Here is a 17,182-nt window from a genome sequence, read left to right on the forward strand (position 1 = left end):
GGCTGCCCCACAGAGCACAGGGATTTGGGATTGACATGGGGATTCGGGATTCACAGAGGGATTCGGGATTCCCACTGGGGTTCGGGATTCCCACGGGGATTCGGGATTCCCACAGAACAAACCAGACCTGCAGCACTCCTGGCTGTGCACACAGGCTGCCCCACAGAGCACAGGGATTTGGGATTGACACGGGGATTCGGGATTCCCACGGGGATTCGGGATTCACAGAGAACAAACCAGACCTGCAGCACTACAGCCAGGCTGCCCCACAGAGCACAGGGATTCGGGATTCCCACGGGGATTCAGGATTCCCACGGGGATTCGGGATTCCCACGGGGATTCGGGATTCCTATAGAACACACCAGACCTGCAGCACTGCACCCAGGCTGCCCCATAGAGCACAGGGATTCGGGACTCCCACAGGGATTCGGGACTCCCACAGGGATTCGGGACTCCCACAGGAATTCGGGATTCACACGGGGATTCGGGATTCACACGGGGATTCGGGATTCCCACAGGAATTCGGGACTCCCACAGGGATTCGGGATTCACAGAGAACAAACCAGACCTGCAGCACTACAGCCAGGCTGCCCCACAGAGCACAGGGATTCAGGATTCCCAAAGGGATTCGGGACTCCCACAGGGATTCGGGATTCCCACGGGGGTTCGGGATTCCCACGGGGGTTCGGGATGCACACAGAACACAGCAGACCTGCAGCACTGCTCTGCACACCGAGCTGTGAGCTCTGGGCTTCAGTTCCTGTTTGAGCTCAAAGCCTGCAGCAGCAGCAGCTGCCTTTAGCCACGGAGCTGGTCCCAGTGTCACCACTTCCCACTGTCACCACTGTCCCAATGCCACCATTTACCACTGCCCCAATGTCACCATTTCCCACTGTCACCATCATCCCAATGTCACCATTTCCCACTGTCACCACTGTCCTGAGGTCACCATTTCCCATCTGGCCAGTTCCTAGGGATGCAGCTGGAGAGCAGACAGGGCAGAGGGCAGATGTTGGGATGTTGGGACACACAGGACAGACATTGGGATATTGGGATTTTGGAATACACAGGACAGATTTTGGGATGTTGGGACAGATGTGATACTGGGACACACAGGACAGGTGTTGGGACACTGGTTTGGGTCACACCTCTGAGAACATCCCAGCACTGGTGACAGCAGAGATCTTTTACAGACACCACAGGAATGGCACTCAATGTCCCAGCTGCTCTTGTTTGGTTTTTTGGGGTTTTTTGTTTTTTTTTTTTTTTTTTGGGGGGGGTGTTTTGTTTGTTTGTTTTTAAATTTTTGTGAAGGTTGGGACTGAAGTGTTAGAGATGGTATTTCATGTTCAGGTTTAGATGCTGATTATTTTATATTTCTATTACAAGTTTTATAGTATTTTATCAATAAGTTATTCACAGAATCCCCAGGTTGGAAGAGAACTCAAAGATCATCAAGTCCAGCCCAGCCCCAAGAGCTCAGCTCAGCCCTGGCCCCCAGTGCCACATCCAGGCTGGTTAAACACCCCCAGGGATGGGGACTGCACCAATGGTTAAATAAAAGGGTTCACTATTTTCGTTATAAGGATTTTAAGGTTAAATTATTTAATTAAGAAATTATATTTCAATTATTTTTACTTTCAACTTAGTAATTAATCACTTAAAGTTTGTAATGTGGGGTTTTTTGTCCAATTATAAAATATTATTTTAACTTATAAAGAAGGAAGAGGGTGAAAGATTAGTTTTTGTTTTAAAATTATTTTGTTATATATAATACTATATTTTAAAGTTTTTCATTTAGTGATATTATACACTTTTAATCAAATTATACAATCAATTTTAGTGTTAATTAATTTTGGAAGCTTTTTCTACGCCTTCAGGTCAAATACAGCATTTTCTTGTGGCTCTGTGCCCTTCAGCACAGAAAATTTAGAATTCTCAGCACCCAGGACTCCAACACTCTTTGCCCTCCATTCTTACTCCTCCAAACTGACCCACAGAAGCAGAAAAACTGAAAATCATAGAAAAAGCAAATCTGCATCTCAAGAATTCTGGTGTGTCTGACACTGCTGGGAGCAGCTGCAGGTGAGGACTGGGGGCTGCACAATCTGAATTTTCACAACAACATCCCAGCCTGGGCCACACTGGGGTCTGCACAATTTGAATTTTTACAACAGCATCTCAGCTTGGGCCACACTGGGGGCTGCACAATCTGAATTTTCACAACAACATCTCAGCTTGTGCCACACTGGGGGCTGCACAATTTGAATTTTTACAACAATACCCCAGCCTGGGCCACACTGTGGACTGCACAATTTGTATTTCCCTCTTTTCATAAACACGCCATGGGAATAAACAGTCCCAGGACCACCAGAGACAGAAAAAAACCCAATGATTCTTCTGCTTCTGATGAAGAATCAGATGCAAGCACATGAGAGCAGGATAAAGAAGAAAGCCTGACCCTCCCTGAACCCAAACACCCTCCAAAGGGAGCTCAAAACCATTCCTTGAGACTGGACAGAGCTCAAAACCATTCCTTGAGACTGGGCAGGGCTCAAAACCATTCCTTGAGACTGGGCAGGGCTCAAAACCATTCCAGGACAGACTGGACAGAGCTCAAAACCATTCCTTGAGACTGGGCAGAGCTCAAAACCATTCCTTGAGACTGGGCAGAGCTCAAAACCATTCCTTGAGACTGGGCAGAGCTCAAAACCATTCCAGGACAGACTGGGCAGAGCTCAAAACCATTCCTTGAGACTGGGCAGGGCTCAAAACCATTCCTTGAGACTGGGCAGAGCTCAAAACCATTCCTTGAGACTGGGCAGAGCTCAAAACCATTCCAGGACAGACTGGGCAGAGCTCAAAACCATTCCTTGAGACTGGGCAGAGCTCAAAACCATTCCTTGAGACTGGGCAGAGCTCAAAACCATTCCAGGACAGACTGGGCAGAGCTCAAAACCATTCCAGGACAGACTGGGCAGAGCTCAAAACCATTCCATGACACTGGGCAGAGCTCAAAACCATTCCAGGACAGACTGGGCAGAGCTCAAAACCATTCCTTGAGACTGGACAGAGCTCAAAACCATTCCTTGAGACTGGGCAGAGCTCAAAACCATTCCAGGACAGACTGGGCAGAGCTCAAAACCATTCCAGGACAGACTGGGCAGAGCTCAAAACCATTCCAGGACACTGGACAGAACTCAGGAGAAAGGCAATAAGGGAAGAGAACTTGGATTTTGGCCCTGCCAGTCAGATATTGCAGAGAAAATCCCAAAACCAGACTGTGACAGAGGAGTGATGCCATGCTGACTCTCAAAAGATAAATATCATGTATGTATATTAGGAGAAGTTTTATAGATTTATCATTATGTTTTACCTCCCCTGCCCAAATCCCATGAACCAGACACTGACAGATGAGCAATGCCATGGGTGACTCTCACAATTAAAAGGCAAATATCATGTATACATGTTAGGAGAAGCTTTATAGATTTATAGTTATCATCTACCCCCCTGCCCAAATCCCATGAACCAGACTGTGGCAGATAAGCAAGGCCACAGTTGACTCTCACAATTAAAAGATAAATATCATGTATATATGTTAGGAAAAGTTTCATAGATTTATAGTTATCTTTTATCCCCCAGCCCAAATCCCATGAACCAAACTGGAGGAGATGAGCAATGCCATGGGTGACTCTCACAATTAAAATGTAAATATCATGTATACATGTTAGGAGAAGTTTCATAGATTTACAGTTCTCTTTTACCCCTTCTGTCCAAATCCATGAACCAGACTGTGGCAGATGAGCAAGGCCATGCTGACTCTCACAATTAAAAGGTAAATATGTATGTATATTAGGATAAGTTTTATAGATTTTTAGTTATCTTTTACACCCCTGCCCAAATCCATCAACCAGACTGTGGCAGATGAGCAAGGCCATGCTGACTCTCACAATTAAAATGTAAATATCATGTATGCATGTTAGGAGAAGCTTTATAGATTTATAGTTATCTTTTACACCCCCTGTCAAAATCACATCAACCAGACTGTGGCAGATGAGTGATGCCATGGGTGACTCTCACAATTAAAAGATAAATGTCATATATTCATGCTAAAAGTTTTATAGATTTATCATTATGTTTTACCTCCCCTGCCCAAATCCCATGAACCAGACTGTGGCAGATGAGCAAGGCCATGCTGACTCTCACAATTAAAAGGTAAATATGTATGTAGATTAGAATAAATTTTATAGATTTACAGTTATCTTTTACACCCCTGCCCAAATCCATCAACCAGACTGTGGCAGATGAGCAAGGCCATGCTGACTCTCACAATTAAAAGGTAAATATGTATGTATATTAGGATAAGTTTTATAGATTTTTAGTTATCTTTTACACCCCTGCCCAAATCCATCAACCAGACTGTGGCAGATGAGCAAGGCCATGCTGACTCTCACAATTAAAAGGCAAGTATCATGTTTTCATGCTAGGATAAGTTTTATAGATTTATAGCTGTGTTTTACCCCCCTTGTGCTGTTATCAGGGGGTGGCCTGGCTTTGGGACAGTTGGGAGGGTGGCATTGTCACTGTGGCAGCACCTGAACTCCAATCAGGATTTCAGGAGGTGAACTCCACCACTGGACAGTGAAGGAGTCCATGGACAGAGCTTTGGGAGGGGCTAAAGGGTTAAAAGGGTTAAAAACCTCATTGTGTGGGTGAGCACACGGTGGGAAATCCTCTGCTCCCAGTGCCTGTTTTCTCTATTCAGTCTGCTGTTGTATTTTTGCATTTATAAGGTTATAATAAACATTTTAAATTTTTTTAAAGTGAGTAGCACTTCTCACAAGGCCGCCCAAGCAAAAGTGTGGCTGAGTTCTGTGGTAAAACCCACACCTACAGCACAGTTATGGCTCTAAATGAGGAAATTGCTCCCTGTGAAGGTGGGCAGGGGCTGGGCTGGAATTCCCAGAGCAGCTGGGGCTGCCCCTGCCTCCCTGGCAGTGCCAAGGCCAGGCTGGATGGGGCTGGGGGCACCTGGGACACTGGGAGGTGTCCCTGTCCCCGTGAGATCCCATTTAATGTCCCTTCCAACCCAAACTGCTCTGTGAAACACAGGGAATGTCTTTGGGCTCCTTCCCCAGCTCTGGATTTCTCTCCTGGAGCGTGGCAGTGGTGAAGAGCTGCCCACATTTCCACCTGGGATCCTGCTGGGAGAGGCACGGGGGGCACAGCCACCTCTCCCTGCTCCCCCAGGTCCTCACCCGCCCTGCTCTGCACGGGAAAACACCATTCCAGGGCTGTTCCAGCTGCTCTGACACTCTGGGAAAGGTGGGCTGCCCTGCCAGGCCCAGAGCCAGCTGCTGAAGTGCTCTACTGCTAATTGGACCTGTAATTACAATCAAAGCAGCCCCACCTCAGCCTGCCAGCCCCAAAATGAGAAATGGGCTTCAATGAGCTCCAGCAACCACCTGCAGCAACTCAGAGCCCTCCAAGAGGTTAAAACTCCCAGCAGGAGCAAAGGAACTTGGAAATTAGTGTTTCAAACAGCAGGCCAATAATGGGATTATTGTGACTGCAAGGAGGATTTTGTAGTCTGCTGGTTGGCTCCAGCCATTAGAGGGGATTACACTTCCCCTCAACCCTCACAAGTTCTGTGTCCACACAGGAACCATTTTTAAGCCTCCATTTGTCTGTTGGAGATGGCCTGGATGAGCTTAAAGCAGATTTCAGCTCACTACAACTCCCAGGAACAGAAGTGCAGGTGGCAGAGGATGAAGCTGAGCTCACACCTGCAATCTGGGAAGTGACAGAATCCCAGGATCCCTGAGACTGGAAAATCCTTCTCAGAGTCCCACTGTGCCCAGTGCCCACCTTGTCCCCAGCCCAGGGCACTCAGTGCCACATCCAGGTGACACCTGCAGGGATGGGCACTGCAACCCTCCCTGGGCAGCCCCTGCCAAGGCCTGAGCAGCCTTTCCATGGGCAAATTCCTCCTGGTGCCCACCCTGAGCCTGCCCTGGCCCAGCCTGAGGCCATTTCCCCTTGTCCTGTCCCTGTTCCCTGGCAGCAGAGCCCGACCCCCCCTGCCTGTCCCCTCCTGGCAGGGAGCTGTGCAGAGCCACAAGGTCCCCCCTGAGCCTCCTTTTCTCCAGGCTGAGCCCCTTGCCAGCTCCCTCAGCCTCTCCTGGGGCTCCATTCCCTTCCCAGCTCCCTCAGCCTCTCCTGGGGCTCCATTCCCTCCCCAGCTCCCTCAGCCTCTCCTGGGGCTCCATTCCCTTCCCAGCTCCGTTCCCTTCCCTGGACACGCTCCAGCCCCTCCAGGTCTCTCCTGGCAGGAGGGGCCCAGAGCTGCCCCCAGCACTGGAGGTGCCCCAGCACAGAAATCCTCCAGGAAAACTTGAAAAAAAATCAGGAAAAATCCATGCAAGAGCTGCAGCTGACTGGGGACGTGTGTGAGTGAGGAGTGCAGCAAAGTGCCCTTCTCCAGGGACCTATGACAGGGTCTGTGCCAAGTCCTGCTCAGGCAGGGGCCTGTTTCCCTGGAAGCAGTGCCAAGGTAATTCCCTGGCAGCAGACACGGGGCTGGGAGGACACCAGACAGTGTCAGACAATCCCAGAGCTGTGGCCACCACCTGCCCTGTGCCTGTCCTTCAGAAACCTCTGCAAAGACATTTTATGTTTGGGACAGAGCAGTCCTCACCTCAGCTCTGTGTCTGCCTTGGAAATTCATCCCTGGCCACAGCCTGGGAATGGGGAAGGAGCTGTGATAATCCCCAGGGCCTTAAAAACAAAATAAAGCACCACCAAAAAGCCCAGCAGAGCAACAAACAATTCCCTCCAGAAAAAAAGAAAACCAACCAGGAATCCTTTACCAGCTCCATCTATCAGCTCATTCTGCAAGCTGGGATTAATCCCTGAAGCTTCTGCAGCAGCACCCTGTGCAACACCTCCCTGAGGAGTGACAAACCCTTGCCAGGCTCTCCAGGAGGAGCCTGCTGGGCTCCACAGCCTCCAGACATTCCCCAAGGAACCATCAGGGAGGAGAGGGAGCTGTGGAGCAAGAGCAGAGCAGGCACCAAGCTGATGAGAGGGATGGAGAGCTCTGCTGGGAGAGCTGGGATTGTTCACCTGGAGCAGGGAACCCCAGGGTGGCCTGAGGGTGGCCTTGCAGGGCTGAAGGGGTGAACAAGAAACACAGAGAGAGACAATTTACCAGGGATGGAGCAGGAGGACACAGGGAAGGGCTGTGGGCAGGGAGGGATGGGACACTGGCATGCCTGGGAGGGTGGGCAGGCCCTGGCACAGGGTGCCCGTGAAGCCTCAGGTTTTAGCTTTTCTATTTTTCACATTCTGTGCTGCTTTAGTGTGTCTGGGTTTCACATCAGGGGATGGTGAGCTCTGTGCACAGAGCAGGGACACAAAACAATTCCTGCTCCAGCTGGGCACCAAGGACAAATGATCCCAATCCCAGCCCAGGAGCACAAACCCCGTGGGCTGCAGAGAGAAAAACAAGGATGGGAGTGCAGGGGCTGCAGCTGGGGTTGGACACTGAACTGCAATGTGCACATGGAGCAGAGCTGAGCCCAGGGACAGACCCCGGGACCATCGAGCATTTTGGGACCATTTGGGTTCATCTTGGGGTCATTTTGGGACCATTTTGGTTCATTTTGGGACCATTTGGGTTCATCTTGGGACCATTTGGGTTCATCCTGGGTGCAGCCCTGGCTGGGCTCTGCTGCTGCCCCAGGTGGATCCATGCAGGATCTCCTTTTAATAAACCCCTGCTTTATTCTTTAGCTCTGTCCAGCTCTGTTCTAGCTCAGCATCACCCAGAGCAGCTGGGGCTGCCCCTGCATCCCTGGCAGCGCCCACTGGGACTGGGAGCAGCTGGGACAGTGGCAGTGTCCCTGCCATGGCAGAGATGGCACTCAATGACATTTAGTGTCCCTTCCAACCCAAACCACCCTGGCACTCCCGAGCACACAGCTGTCCCTCACAAAAGGGTCACCCCAACACTTGGTGTCCCTGGTGACCCAGCCAAGGAGCATTTCCAGAGCCCATCTCCCACCTCACCCTGGGCACTGCAGGGTGCTGCAGCAGGAAAAACCCTTTCCTCAGGTCACCCATGGGGAAAAACCAACCCCACATCCCTCCAGCCTGAGCCCATTCCAGCTGCCACCCCCAAAGCACCACAGCAGCCTGGCTGGGGCTTCCAGGAATGGGATGGGGACAGGTCTGGGTGGCACCAGCACAGAGGCAGCAGGGCAGAGCAGGGGCAGCAGGGAGCACTCTGCCCTGCCCTCCCCTCTCTGAGAATGCTGCAGCCTGAGAACTGTGCTGAACACGGGGGAGGAACAGCAGCAGCTCCAGGACTGAGCAGCCACAACAGCCCACAGAGCTCTCTGCTGCCAACCCCAGCCCTGGCAGCACCTCCAACCTCAGCCCCACGGGGCACCGCAGTGGTGACCATGGAATCATGGAATGCTCTGGGTGGAGAGCAACACCACAGCTCACCCAGTGCCATGGCAGGGACACTGCCACTGTCCCAGGGTGTCCCAGTGTCCAGCCTGGCCTTGGGCACTGCCAGGATCCAGGGGCAGCCCCAGCTGTGCCAGCCCTGCCCACCCTGCCAGGGAACAATTCCTCATTGCCAATCTCCCACCCAGCCCTGCCCTCTGGCACTGGGAGCCATTCCCTGTGCCCTGTCCCTCCAGCCTTGTCCCCAGTCCCTCTGCAGCTCTCCTGGAGCCCCTCCAGGCCCTGCCAGGGGCTCTGAGCTCTGCCTGGACCCTTCTCCTCTCCAGGTGAGCCCCCCAGCTCTGCCAGCCTGGCTCCAGCCCTGCAGCAGCTCTGGGGCCTCCTCTGGGCTCTGTGCAGCAGCTCCAGGTCCTTGTGCTGCTGGAATGCCCCGGGCTGGGGCAGCTCTGCAGGTGGGCTCTCACCTGGGCACAGGGACAGAATCCCCCTGCCCTGGGCGTGTGGGAGGCAGCAGGACAACTCATCCCAGCCAAAACTAAAGCCACTCCTAGCCCAGACCCACTCTCCCTGCCAGCTCTGGGTGACCAGCAGCAGTGCCAGCTCTGGGTGACCAGCAGCAGTGCCAGCTCTGGGTGACCAGCAGCAGTGCCAGCTCTCTGATGCCCCTGGGCTGCCAGAGCAGAGCCCTGAGCTTGGGCACAGCCCTGGCACCCCCCTGGATGTGCACAGACAGCCTGGCACAGCTCTGGGTGCAGGATCACAGCCTGAACACAAACTGTGTGCTGCCCACCCCCTGAACTCCAGCAGCAGCTTCTCCCCCTGCTGCAGGTGCCTTTTGGGACTGCAGGGACCCCAGGCCCTGTCCCTGCTGCAGGGGGCTTTGGGGCTGCAGGGACCCCAGCCCTGGGGCTGCAGGGACCCCAGGCCCTGTCCCTGCTGCAGGGGGCTCTGGGGCTGCAGGGACCCCAGCCCTGGGGCTGCAGGGACCCCAGGCCCTGTCCCTGCTGCAGGGGGCTCTGGGGCTGCAGGGACCCCAGCCCTGGGGCTGCAGGGACCCCAGGCCCTGTCCCTGCTGCAGGGGGCTCTGGGGCTGCAGGGACCCCAGCCCTGGCCCTGCTGCAGGGGGCTTTGGGGCTGCAGGGACCCCAGCCCTGGCCCTGCTGCAGGGGGCTTTGGGGCTGCAGGGACCCCAGCCCTGTCCCTGCTGCAGGGGGCTTTGGGGCTGCAGGGACCCCAGCCCTGTCCCTGCTGCAGGGGGCTTTGGGGCTGCAGGGACCCCAGCCCTGGCCCTGCTGCAGGGGGCTTTGGGGCTGCAGGGACCCCAGCCCTGGCCCTGCTGCAGGGACCCCAGCCCTGTCCCAGCACGGGCTGCAGCTCCCAGCTCGGTGCAGCTGCAGAGGCAGGCAGGAAATGAGAGCAGGCTGTTTATCAACAGTGACTTCCTGCCCTCCTGGGGACCTTCCCTCACCTCCTGCTGCTCTGCTGCCCCACTTGCCAGCCCCAGGAAGCTGCAGTTCCATGGAATTCCCTCCTCCCACGGCCTCACTGCCATGTCTCACCCCTGAGCTGCTCCAACAAATTCAATTAATTCAAGAATAAATTACATCACTGCATTGCCATGACCCCCCAGAACTGCAGGAGACCCAAACTCCTGGCCAGGAGGACTAAAGTGGAGCAAGAACAGAGCAGCACCACAAGTTAATTATAAAAAAACCCGAATGGTTTTGCTGCTTTAGCTGCCTCAGCCACCTGTGAGCACAGTGCAGAGGTGACAGAGCAGGAGAGGGGACACGGGGGAACAGAAAACCCAGCTGGGATGGCCTGAGGCTGCTCTGAGGGAGCTGGGGAGATTCCCAGGACAATCCTGCCTGGAGAGTGAGCTCTGTGAGGGGCGGCTGAGGGAGCTGGGAAGGGAATGGAGCCCCAGGAGAGGCTGAGGGAGCTGGGAAGGGAATGGAGCCCCAGCAGAGGCTGAGGGAGCTGGCAAGGGGCTCAGCCTGGAGAAAAGGAGGCTCAGGGGGGACCTTGTGGCTCTGCACAACTCCCTGCCAGGAGGGGACAGCCAGGGGGGGTCAGGCTCTGCTGCCAGGGAACAGAGACAGGACAAGGGGAAATGGCCTCAGGCTGGGCCAGGGCAGGCTCAGGGTGGGCACCAGGAGGAATTTGCCCATGGAAAGGGTGCTCAGGCCTTGGCACAGCTGCCCAGGGAGGGTTGGAGTGCCCATCCCTGCAGGTGTCACCTGGATGTGGCACTGAGTGCCCTGGGCTGGGATAAGGTGGGCACTGGGCACAGCTGGGACTCTGGGAAGGATTTTCCAAGCTGCAGAACTCTGATCCTGGGACAAGCAGAGCCCCAGGCCCAGCGACTCTTGGGGTCAGCCCAGAGCCAGCTCAGAGCTCAGGGAGGGAACCCCCACACAGAGGGGACACCTGGAGACATCCTGAGCTTGGGGACAATTTCATGTCACCTTCCAAAACAGGACAAGGCACCTGGGAGCTTTCTCCTTCCTTAGCACAGCTTTACAACCCCCCCTGCAGAGCCCAAGCACAGTGAGAGCCCAGCCCAGCACACCACAACCACCCCAGGCACCATTTCTGCCCCAAAACTCAGCAAAACCTCAAGGACACTGGAGCTGGAGTTGGACCAGAGTGCCCTGGCCCTGCTGCTGAGCACAGAGCTCTCCAGAGCCGGGGTTTGGGCAGGGATTTGCTCTCCCTCTCCTCTCTCTGGGCAATGTGGGCTGCTGCAGCATGCACAGTTTAGCCCTCAGGTGCATTCTGGAGGGGCTCAGTGGATGGAGAGCAGAGCACAGAGGCTGGAAGAGAGCTGATCCCACCCCTACCCACCACTGGAGAACCACTGTTCTTTCAAAAAGAAACCCCCACTGCTGTTTCAAGAGAAACTGTTAAAATCACACACAAAAACACAGGCAGAGCAACACCAAAGTGTCTCCCTGCAAACAGCAAATTATTTCTTAAACATCTCTCACTGCACTGCCTCTCCTGAACGCTGCAGCTATTCTGATGCCTCTCCAGCTGCAAACACGAGGTGCAAGGGAATTTATTTATTTATTAAAACATCCCCTGCAAGTCCCAGCCGCAGGTTTCTATTTACATCTGCTTCCCAGGCAGACTTTTCAAGTCTTGTTTGAACAGATCCCTCTTGCAGGAGGGCTCTCAGAAGCCCAGCTCCTCCCCTCTCCGAGAGGGGGATTTATCCCGGCCTGGGAAAGGCGAGCTGAGCTCTCAGAGCTCCAGCGGGGTCTCACCTGCGCACTTCCCTCCCTCATTCCCAACTTCCCTTTTCTCCACCCTCCGTGCCCGGCCCACACAGGGACACGAGAGCGGCAAGCCCTGTCCCGCTGGGCAACCGGGAGGTAAAAATTCATCGTGTGCAGCTCTGCCTGAGCTGAGCGGGCACGGCCAACACCGAAAACAAACCCCGTGCCGCTCACTCGCCGCGACTTCCACCCTCGCCCTCCAAAACGCCGCTTCCCGGGGAAATCCCTTCCCGGGGGGAAGCACGGCGCGGCCGGAGCCCAGGTCAAAACAAGCCCTCCTGGCACGGCCGGGCAGGCCCCGTCCCGCCCCGCGGCCTCCGACCCGCCCCGCGGCCCCCCCGCGCACCGTCCGGGCGGCCTCTGCCCAGGTCCTGCCCTTCTTCTTGCGGCCCTTCTCCCTCATGTCGGACGCGGCGGGGCTCGGGGCGCTCGGGGGGGTGTCCGTGGGGCGGCGGCGGCCCCCGAAGGCCGCTGAAGGCCGCTAAAGGCGAGCAGCGCCGAGCGCGGCCGCCCCTGCGCCCGCCGCCGCCGCCATGTTGGCTCCGGCTGCGCACGGGCCGCGGTCATGTGACCCCGCCCGCCGGCCCCGCCCACGGCGCGCGCGGAGGGGGGCGGGGTTTGGGGAGGCCACGCCCACGCGCCCCTCAGGCCGCCTTCCCGCCTCTCGGAGGGACAAAGATGGCGGCGCCTCCTGAGGGGGAGCAAAGATGGCGGCGGCGCCGCTCTGCTGTGGTGGCCAGGTGTGAAAAACGCTTGGTTTTGAAATTTTGAAAGTTTAATAGTAATAAAATGGTTATAAAAATAGTAATAGAATGATAAAATTTGAACATTTGAGGTTAGGACAATATGAGACAATGAAAACAAACAGATACGGACGTTCTGGGCAACACAAGCCTGAAAAAGGACCCACATTAACAGAGGTTTAACCCTTAAAAACAATCACTTCTTGCGTATTCATACATGTCACACATGATGCATAAATTCTATTCAAACACAGGATTCTGTCTGGTCAGTGTCAGCTTCTTCCTCTCAATCCTCGTGAAAAACGCCAATCACTTGGTTTTGAAATTTTAAATGTTTAATAGTAAGAAAATTGTTATAAAAATAGTCATATAATTAGAGTAATAAAATTTGAATATTTGAGATTCGGACAACTTGAGACAATAAAAACAAAGAGATACGGATGTCCATACCTTTTTTTGGGCCACACAAGCCCAAAAAAGGACACCCATTAACAGGGGATTAAGCCTTAAAAACAATCACCTGTTGCATATTCATACATGTTACACATGCTGCATAAATTCCATTCAAACACAGGATTCTGTCTGGTCACTCTCAATTTCTTCCTCTCAATCCTCATGCTGTCTTCCAGTCTGAGCGAGGTGGGAAGAAGTTAGTTTTCTGCTGATAAGGGAGCAATAAATTCCCTTTTTCTGAAAGATTTAGCTGTCCTGTGGCTCCTATCTGGTCCTTTCTTAAACAAATATCTTACATAGCATAGTTTCTATTTTAACATTATGTTATAACCAAAACTATATTTACGAAAATTAATACAGCATAAATTTCTAACATACACATACAATATTCATTTTAATACTTGCGAAAAGCCGATCATAAAATACACATTTTTCACAATGAACTTTGTTTAAAATGGAACGGGGGCTCCTCCCCAGAGCACCCCAAAGGAACCCAGGCGGGCACAGAAGTGAGTATTGCTAAATAAATGTGCTTTAGGCAGGTGGCAGCCCTGCACTGCGTGGGTGCTTTTATGAAAATATGCACAAATATTGCAATTTTTGCTCCTTTGTGGACACCTCCGCATTGCACCCTGTGCAACAATTTGGTTTCTCATTTCTAAAGCATTTCTAAGCTGTGTCTGTGTCCAGAGAGCTCCAAAATCAGCGCTGTCCCCCTGCCCTGTCCCCTCTCACACCAGCCCTGCCTCAGTTTCCCCCAGTCCCCCATGTGAGAAACACGGCTCACTATTTAAAATTTTTATAAAAGTTTATTAAGGGATAAAATCCAGTGCTGGGTGCTTGGCTATTTTCCAAAAGCACACTGTTAATTAAAAACCATGCTCTTTATATACTGTTACATTACAGGGGGTAAATGCATATTGATAAGAATTTATACATATTCCTAAGAATTTATATATTCAAACATTCCTTTGAGTTTAGATGTCCTTTTGCTTGCTTTTAACCTTTGACTTGCCTTCTTGCCATCTTGTAGATTAAACTAATATATTTTATTTCTTCTTGTGGTTCCATCCTGTTGTATTTTCACTCCCTGATAAGGAGGATCGGTTAAATTTTCTTTTTTTGGTGTTATCTTGTCTTTCAGATAAGACAGACCCCAAATGTGGGAAATCCCCTAATTGTTTCACACCATTTTCTGAGTTTGTTACATGAAAAATCACTTCAACCTTTCACAGTCTCTGTTAAGCTGTGGTCTAGGATATTATTATATATTGCATCCCTATTTATAAAAGCTGTATGGTGCACACATAAACTGACAGATTATCCTGTATCAAAAGCAGTAATTTGTAATTTGGCAGCCACGGCTCCCAAACAAGCTGCAATTTCTGCTTCAGCCATGCTTTTGGCCACCCTGGGAGCTGCAAACATGATTAATTTAGAGAGGACTGAGGGATTTTTTTTGTGGAAATCATGGAATCACACACTGGTGTGGGTGGGAAGGACCTCAAAGCCCACCCAGTGCCACCCCTGCCATGGCAGGGACATTTGCACTGTCCAGGTGCTCCCAGCACAGCCTGTCCAGCCCCAGCTCAGAATCTCCTGCTGCTCCCTGGCAGTTGTGTTATTAAAGCTGATATTTAATACAGAATAAATAAAATGTTTACTGTCCCATCGTTTCTGTGGTTCCAGGTTCTCTGACTGATTCTGGCCCAAGGGATGGCACAGCCTGGGGCACAGGAAGAGTGAAGAAGCAAGGGACACCCGTGGAATTCCAGGACACAAGGTGCCAGAGGAGGTACCTGTGGCAGGTCAGTGCTGTGGGGTGAGCCATGCATGAATAATTGAAATAAATTCAGCAAACGGCAGAGAGTGAGAAAGGGGAAATCCCTGAGCAACCCCAGGACATCTCCTCCCTGCTAAGGGTTTGTCTTCCCTTCAGTGGGGGTGGTTTTGTTATTAAAGCTGATATTTAATACAGAATAAATAAAATGTTTACTGTCCCATCGTTTCTGTGGTTCCAGGTTCTCTGACTGATTCTGGCCCAAGGGATGAGTGGTGGCACAGCCTGGGGCACAGGAAGAGTGAAGAAGCAAGGGACACCTGTGGAAAGCCACAATTCCAGGACACAAGGTGCCAGAGGAGGTACCTGTGGCAGGTCAGTGCTGTGGGGGTGAGCCATGCATAAATAATTGAAATAAATTCAGCAAATGGCAGAGAATGAGAAAGGGGAAATCCCTGAGCAACCCCAGGACATCTCCTCCCTGCTAAGGGTTTGTATTCCCTTCAGTGGGGGTGGTTTTGTTATTAAAGCTGATATTTAATACAGAATAAATAAAATGTTTACTGTCCCATCGTTTCTGTGGTTCCAGGTTCTCTGACTGATTCTGGCCCAAGGGATGAGTGGTGGCACAGCCTGGGGCACAGGAAGAGTGAAGAAGCAAGGGACACCTGTGGAAAGCCACAATTCCAGGACAAAAGGTGCCAGAGGAGGTACCTGTGGCAGGTCAGTGCTGTGGGGTGAGCCATGCATAAATAATTGAAATAAATTCAGCAAATGGCAGAGAGTGAGAAAGGGGAAATCCCTGAGCAACCCCAGGACATCTCCTCCCTGCTAAGGGTTTGTATTCCCTTCAGTGGGGGTGGTTTTGTCTATTCCCAGTATAAAAAGTCACGGAATTGACTGTGATTAAGGATCTAATTAAGGATGGGGGATTGCTGATTGCCTCTGGGAAGGGAATCAGCAGATGGGCACAGTGCCCTCCCCTCAGCAGATGTTCAGGACTCCCTCAGTGTGAGGGGTGCTGCTCTGGGGCAAGGCAGAAATCCCAAATTCCTCCCTCAAATCCTTCCTTCCAGCTGTCCTTCTGGACCCACCCCGGGGTTCTGCTGCTGCTGCAGACGTGGCTCCATCTCTGCTTGAAGCCATGGCTCAGTGCACGGAGCAATCAAACACTCAGATGGTGGGAACAGGCTCAGCGAGGAGCACAGGGGGATGGATGGGAAAGGGTCAGGGAGGGAGCCCTGGGGCTGGGAATCCCAGGGAAGGAAGGGGTTAACTGCCCCCAGAGGTGATCCCAGCAGGGTGTGGTGTGGGATGGCTCCAGGACCTGCACTGGCAGTGGGGTGGCTTCCAGCATTCAGCTGTGAGACATTCCCAGAGCTGCTGACCCCGCCTGTGCAGCCATGATATTTTATGAGAAATCCTTTCCTAGGATTTTTCCCGTCCTGAGGAGCTGAGAGCCTCAGGAAAGAAATGTAAATAATAACTGTGTGCTGCTGTGAATGCAACAGGTGCATCTTCCACTGGTCCATGTGGATTGGTTTCAATTGGTGACCAATCACAGCCACCTCTGCCAAGGCTGTGAGCAGTCACAGGATTCTGTTATGCATTCTATTCTATTCTATTCTATTCTATTCTATTCTATTCTATTCTATTCTATTCTATTCTATTCTTGTCTTTGTAGCCTTCTAATCTTCTTCTCTCTCTGTTCTTTTAGTATAGTTTTAATGTAGTATTTTAATATAATAAATCAGCCTTCTGATGAAAATGGAGTCACGCCTCGTGTCCTCACACAGGAGGAGTCAGCCAAGACAAGACACCTGGAAGTGCAGCAGCCCCTGGAGCTCCAGGAGCAGGTCTGGCCTCTCCCTCCCTCCCTCCCTCCCTCCCAGAGCTGTCAGACACAGCAACAAACATGAATCACAAAAGGAAGCAGCCTGCACTTCCCCTGCCCTGGGAAGTGAGGCACGGGGCTCCAGCTGGGGCTGTGCAGCTGGAGCTGGGCCCTGCTGCTGCTGGCTCATTCCCTGCAGCTGATTCCAGACCTGTCTGCTGGAGCTGGGCTGTTCTGTCCACCCTGCACACAGAGAGGAGGGGCAGCCTCAAGGCCGGGCTCCAGGAAATCCATGGAGGCCTTTCCCAAAGTGTGCCAGATCCCTTGGGGTGGGCTGGGATCTCCAGAGCTCAGCCCAGCCCAGCTCAGTTCATCACTCCCAGCCCAGCCCAGCTCAGCTCAGCTCAGTTCAGCTCAGTTCATCACTCCTGGCCCAGCCCAGCCCAGCCCAGCTCAGTTCATCACTCCTGGCCCAGCTCAGTTCAGCTCAGCTCAGCCCAGCTCAGTTCAGCCCAGCTCAGTTCCTCACTCCCGGCTCAGCCCAGCTCAGCCCAGCTCAGTTCAGCTCAGCCCAGCTCAGTTCAGCCCAGCTCAGTTCCTCACTCCCGGCTCAGCC

At 52.7% G+C, this 17,182-nt stretch overlaps 1 protein-coding gene across 1 annotated transcript in view; it reads right to left on the reverse strand.

Annotated features, from left to right (window-relative positions):
• Window positions 1–12,304, reverse strand: part of ASXL2 (ASXL transcriptional regulator 2) — a 78,162-nt gene extending 65,858 nt beyond the window's left edge. Inside the window, exon 1 of the mRNA XM_064411433.1 lies at window positions 12,103–12,304. Within this exon, the coding sequence (XP_064267503.1) occupies window positions 12,103–12,159 (57 nt within the window). The 5' untranslated portion in view covers window positions 12,160–12,304. The remainder of the gene's footprint in view (window positions 1–12,102) is intronic.
• Window positions 12,305–17,182: the final 4,878 nt, after the last annotated feature.

This window comes from Passer domesticus, chromosome 3 (genome assembly GCF_036417665.1).
Source record: "Passer domesticus isolate bPasDom1 chromosome 3, bPasDom1.hap1, whole genome shotgun sequence".
Lineage (NCBI taxonomy): Eukaryota > Metazoa > Chordata > Aves > Passeriformes > Passeridae > Passer > Passer domesticus.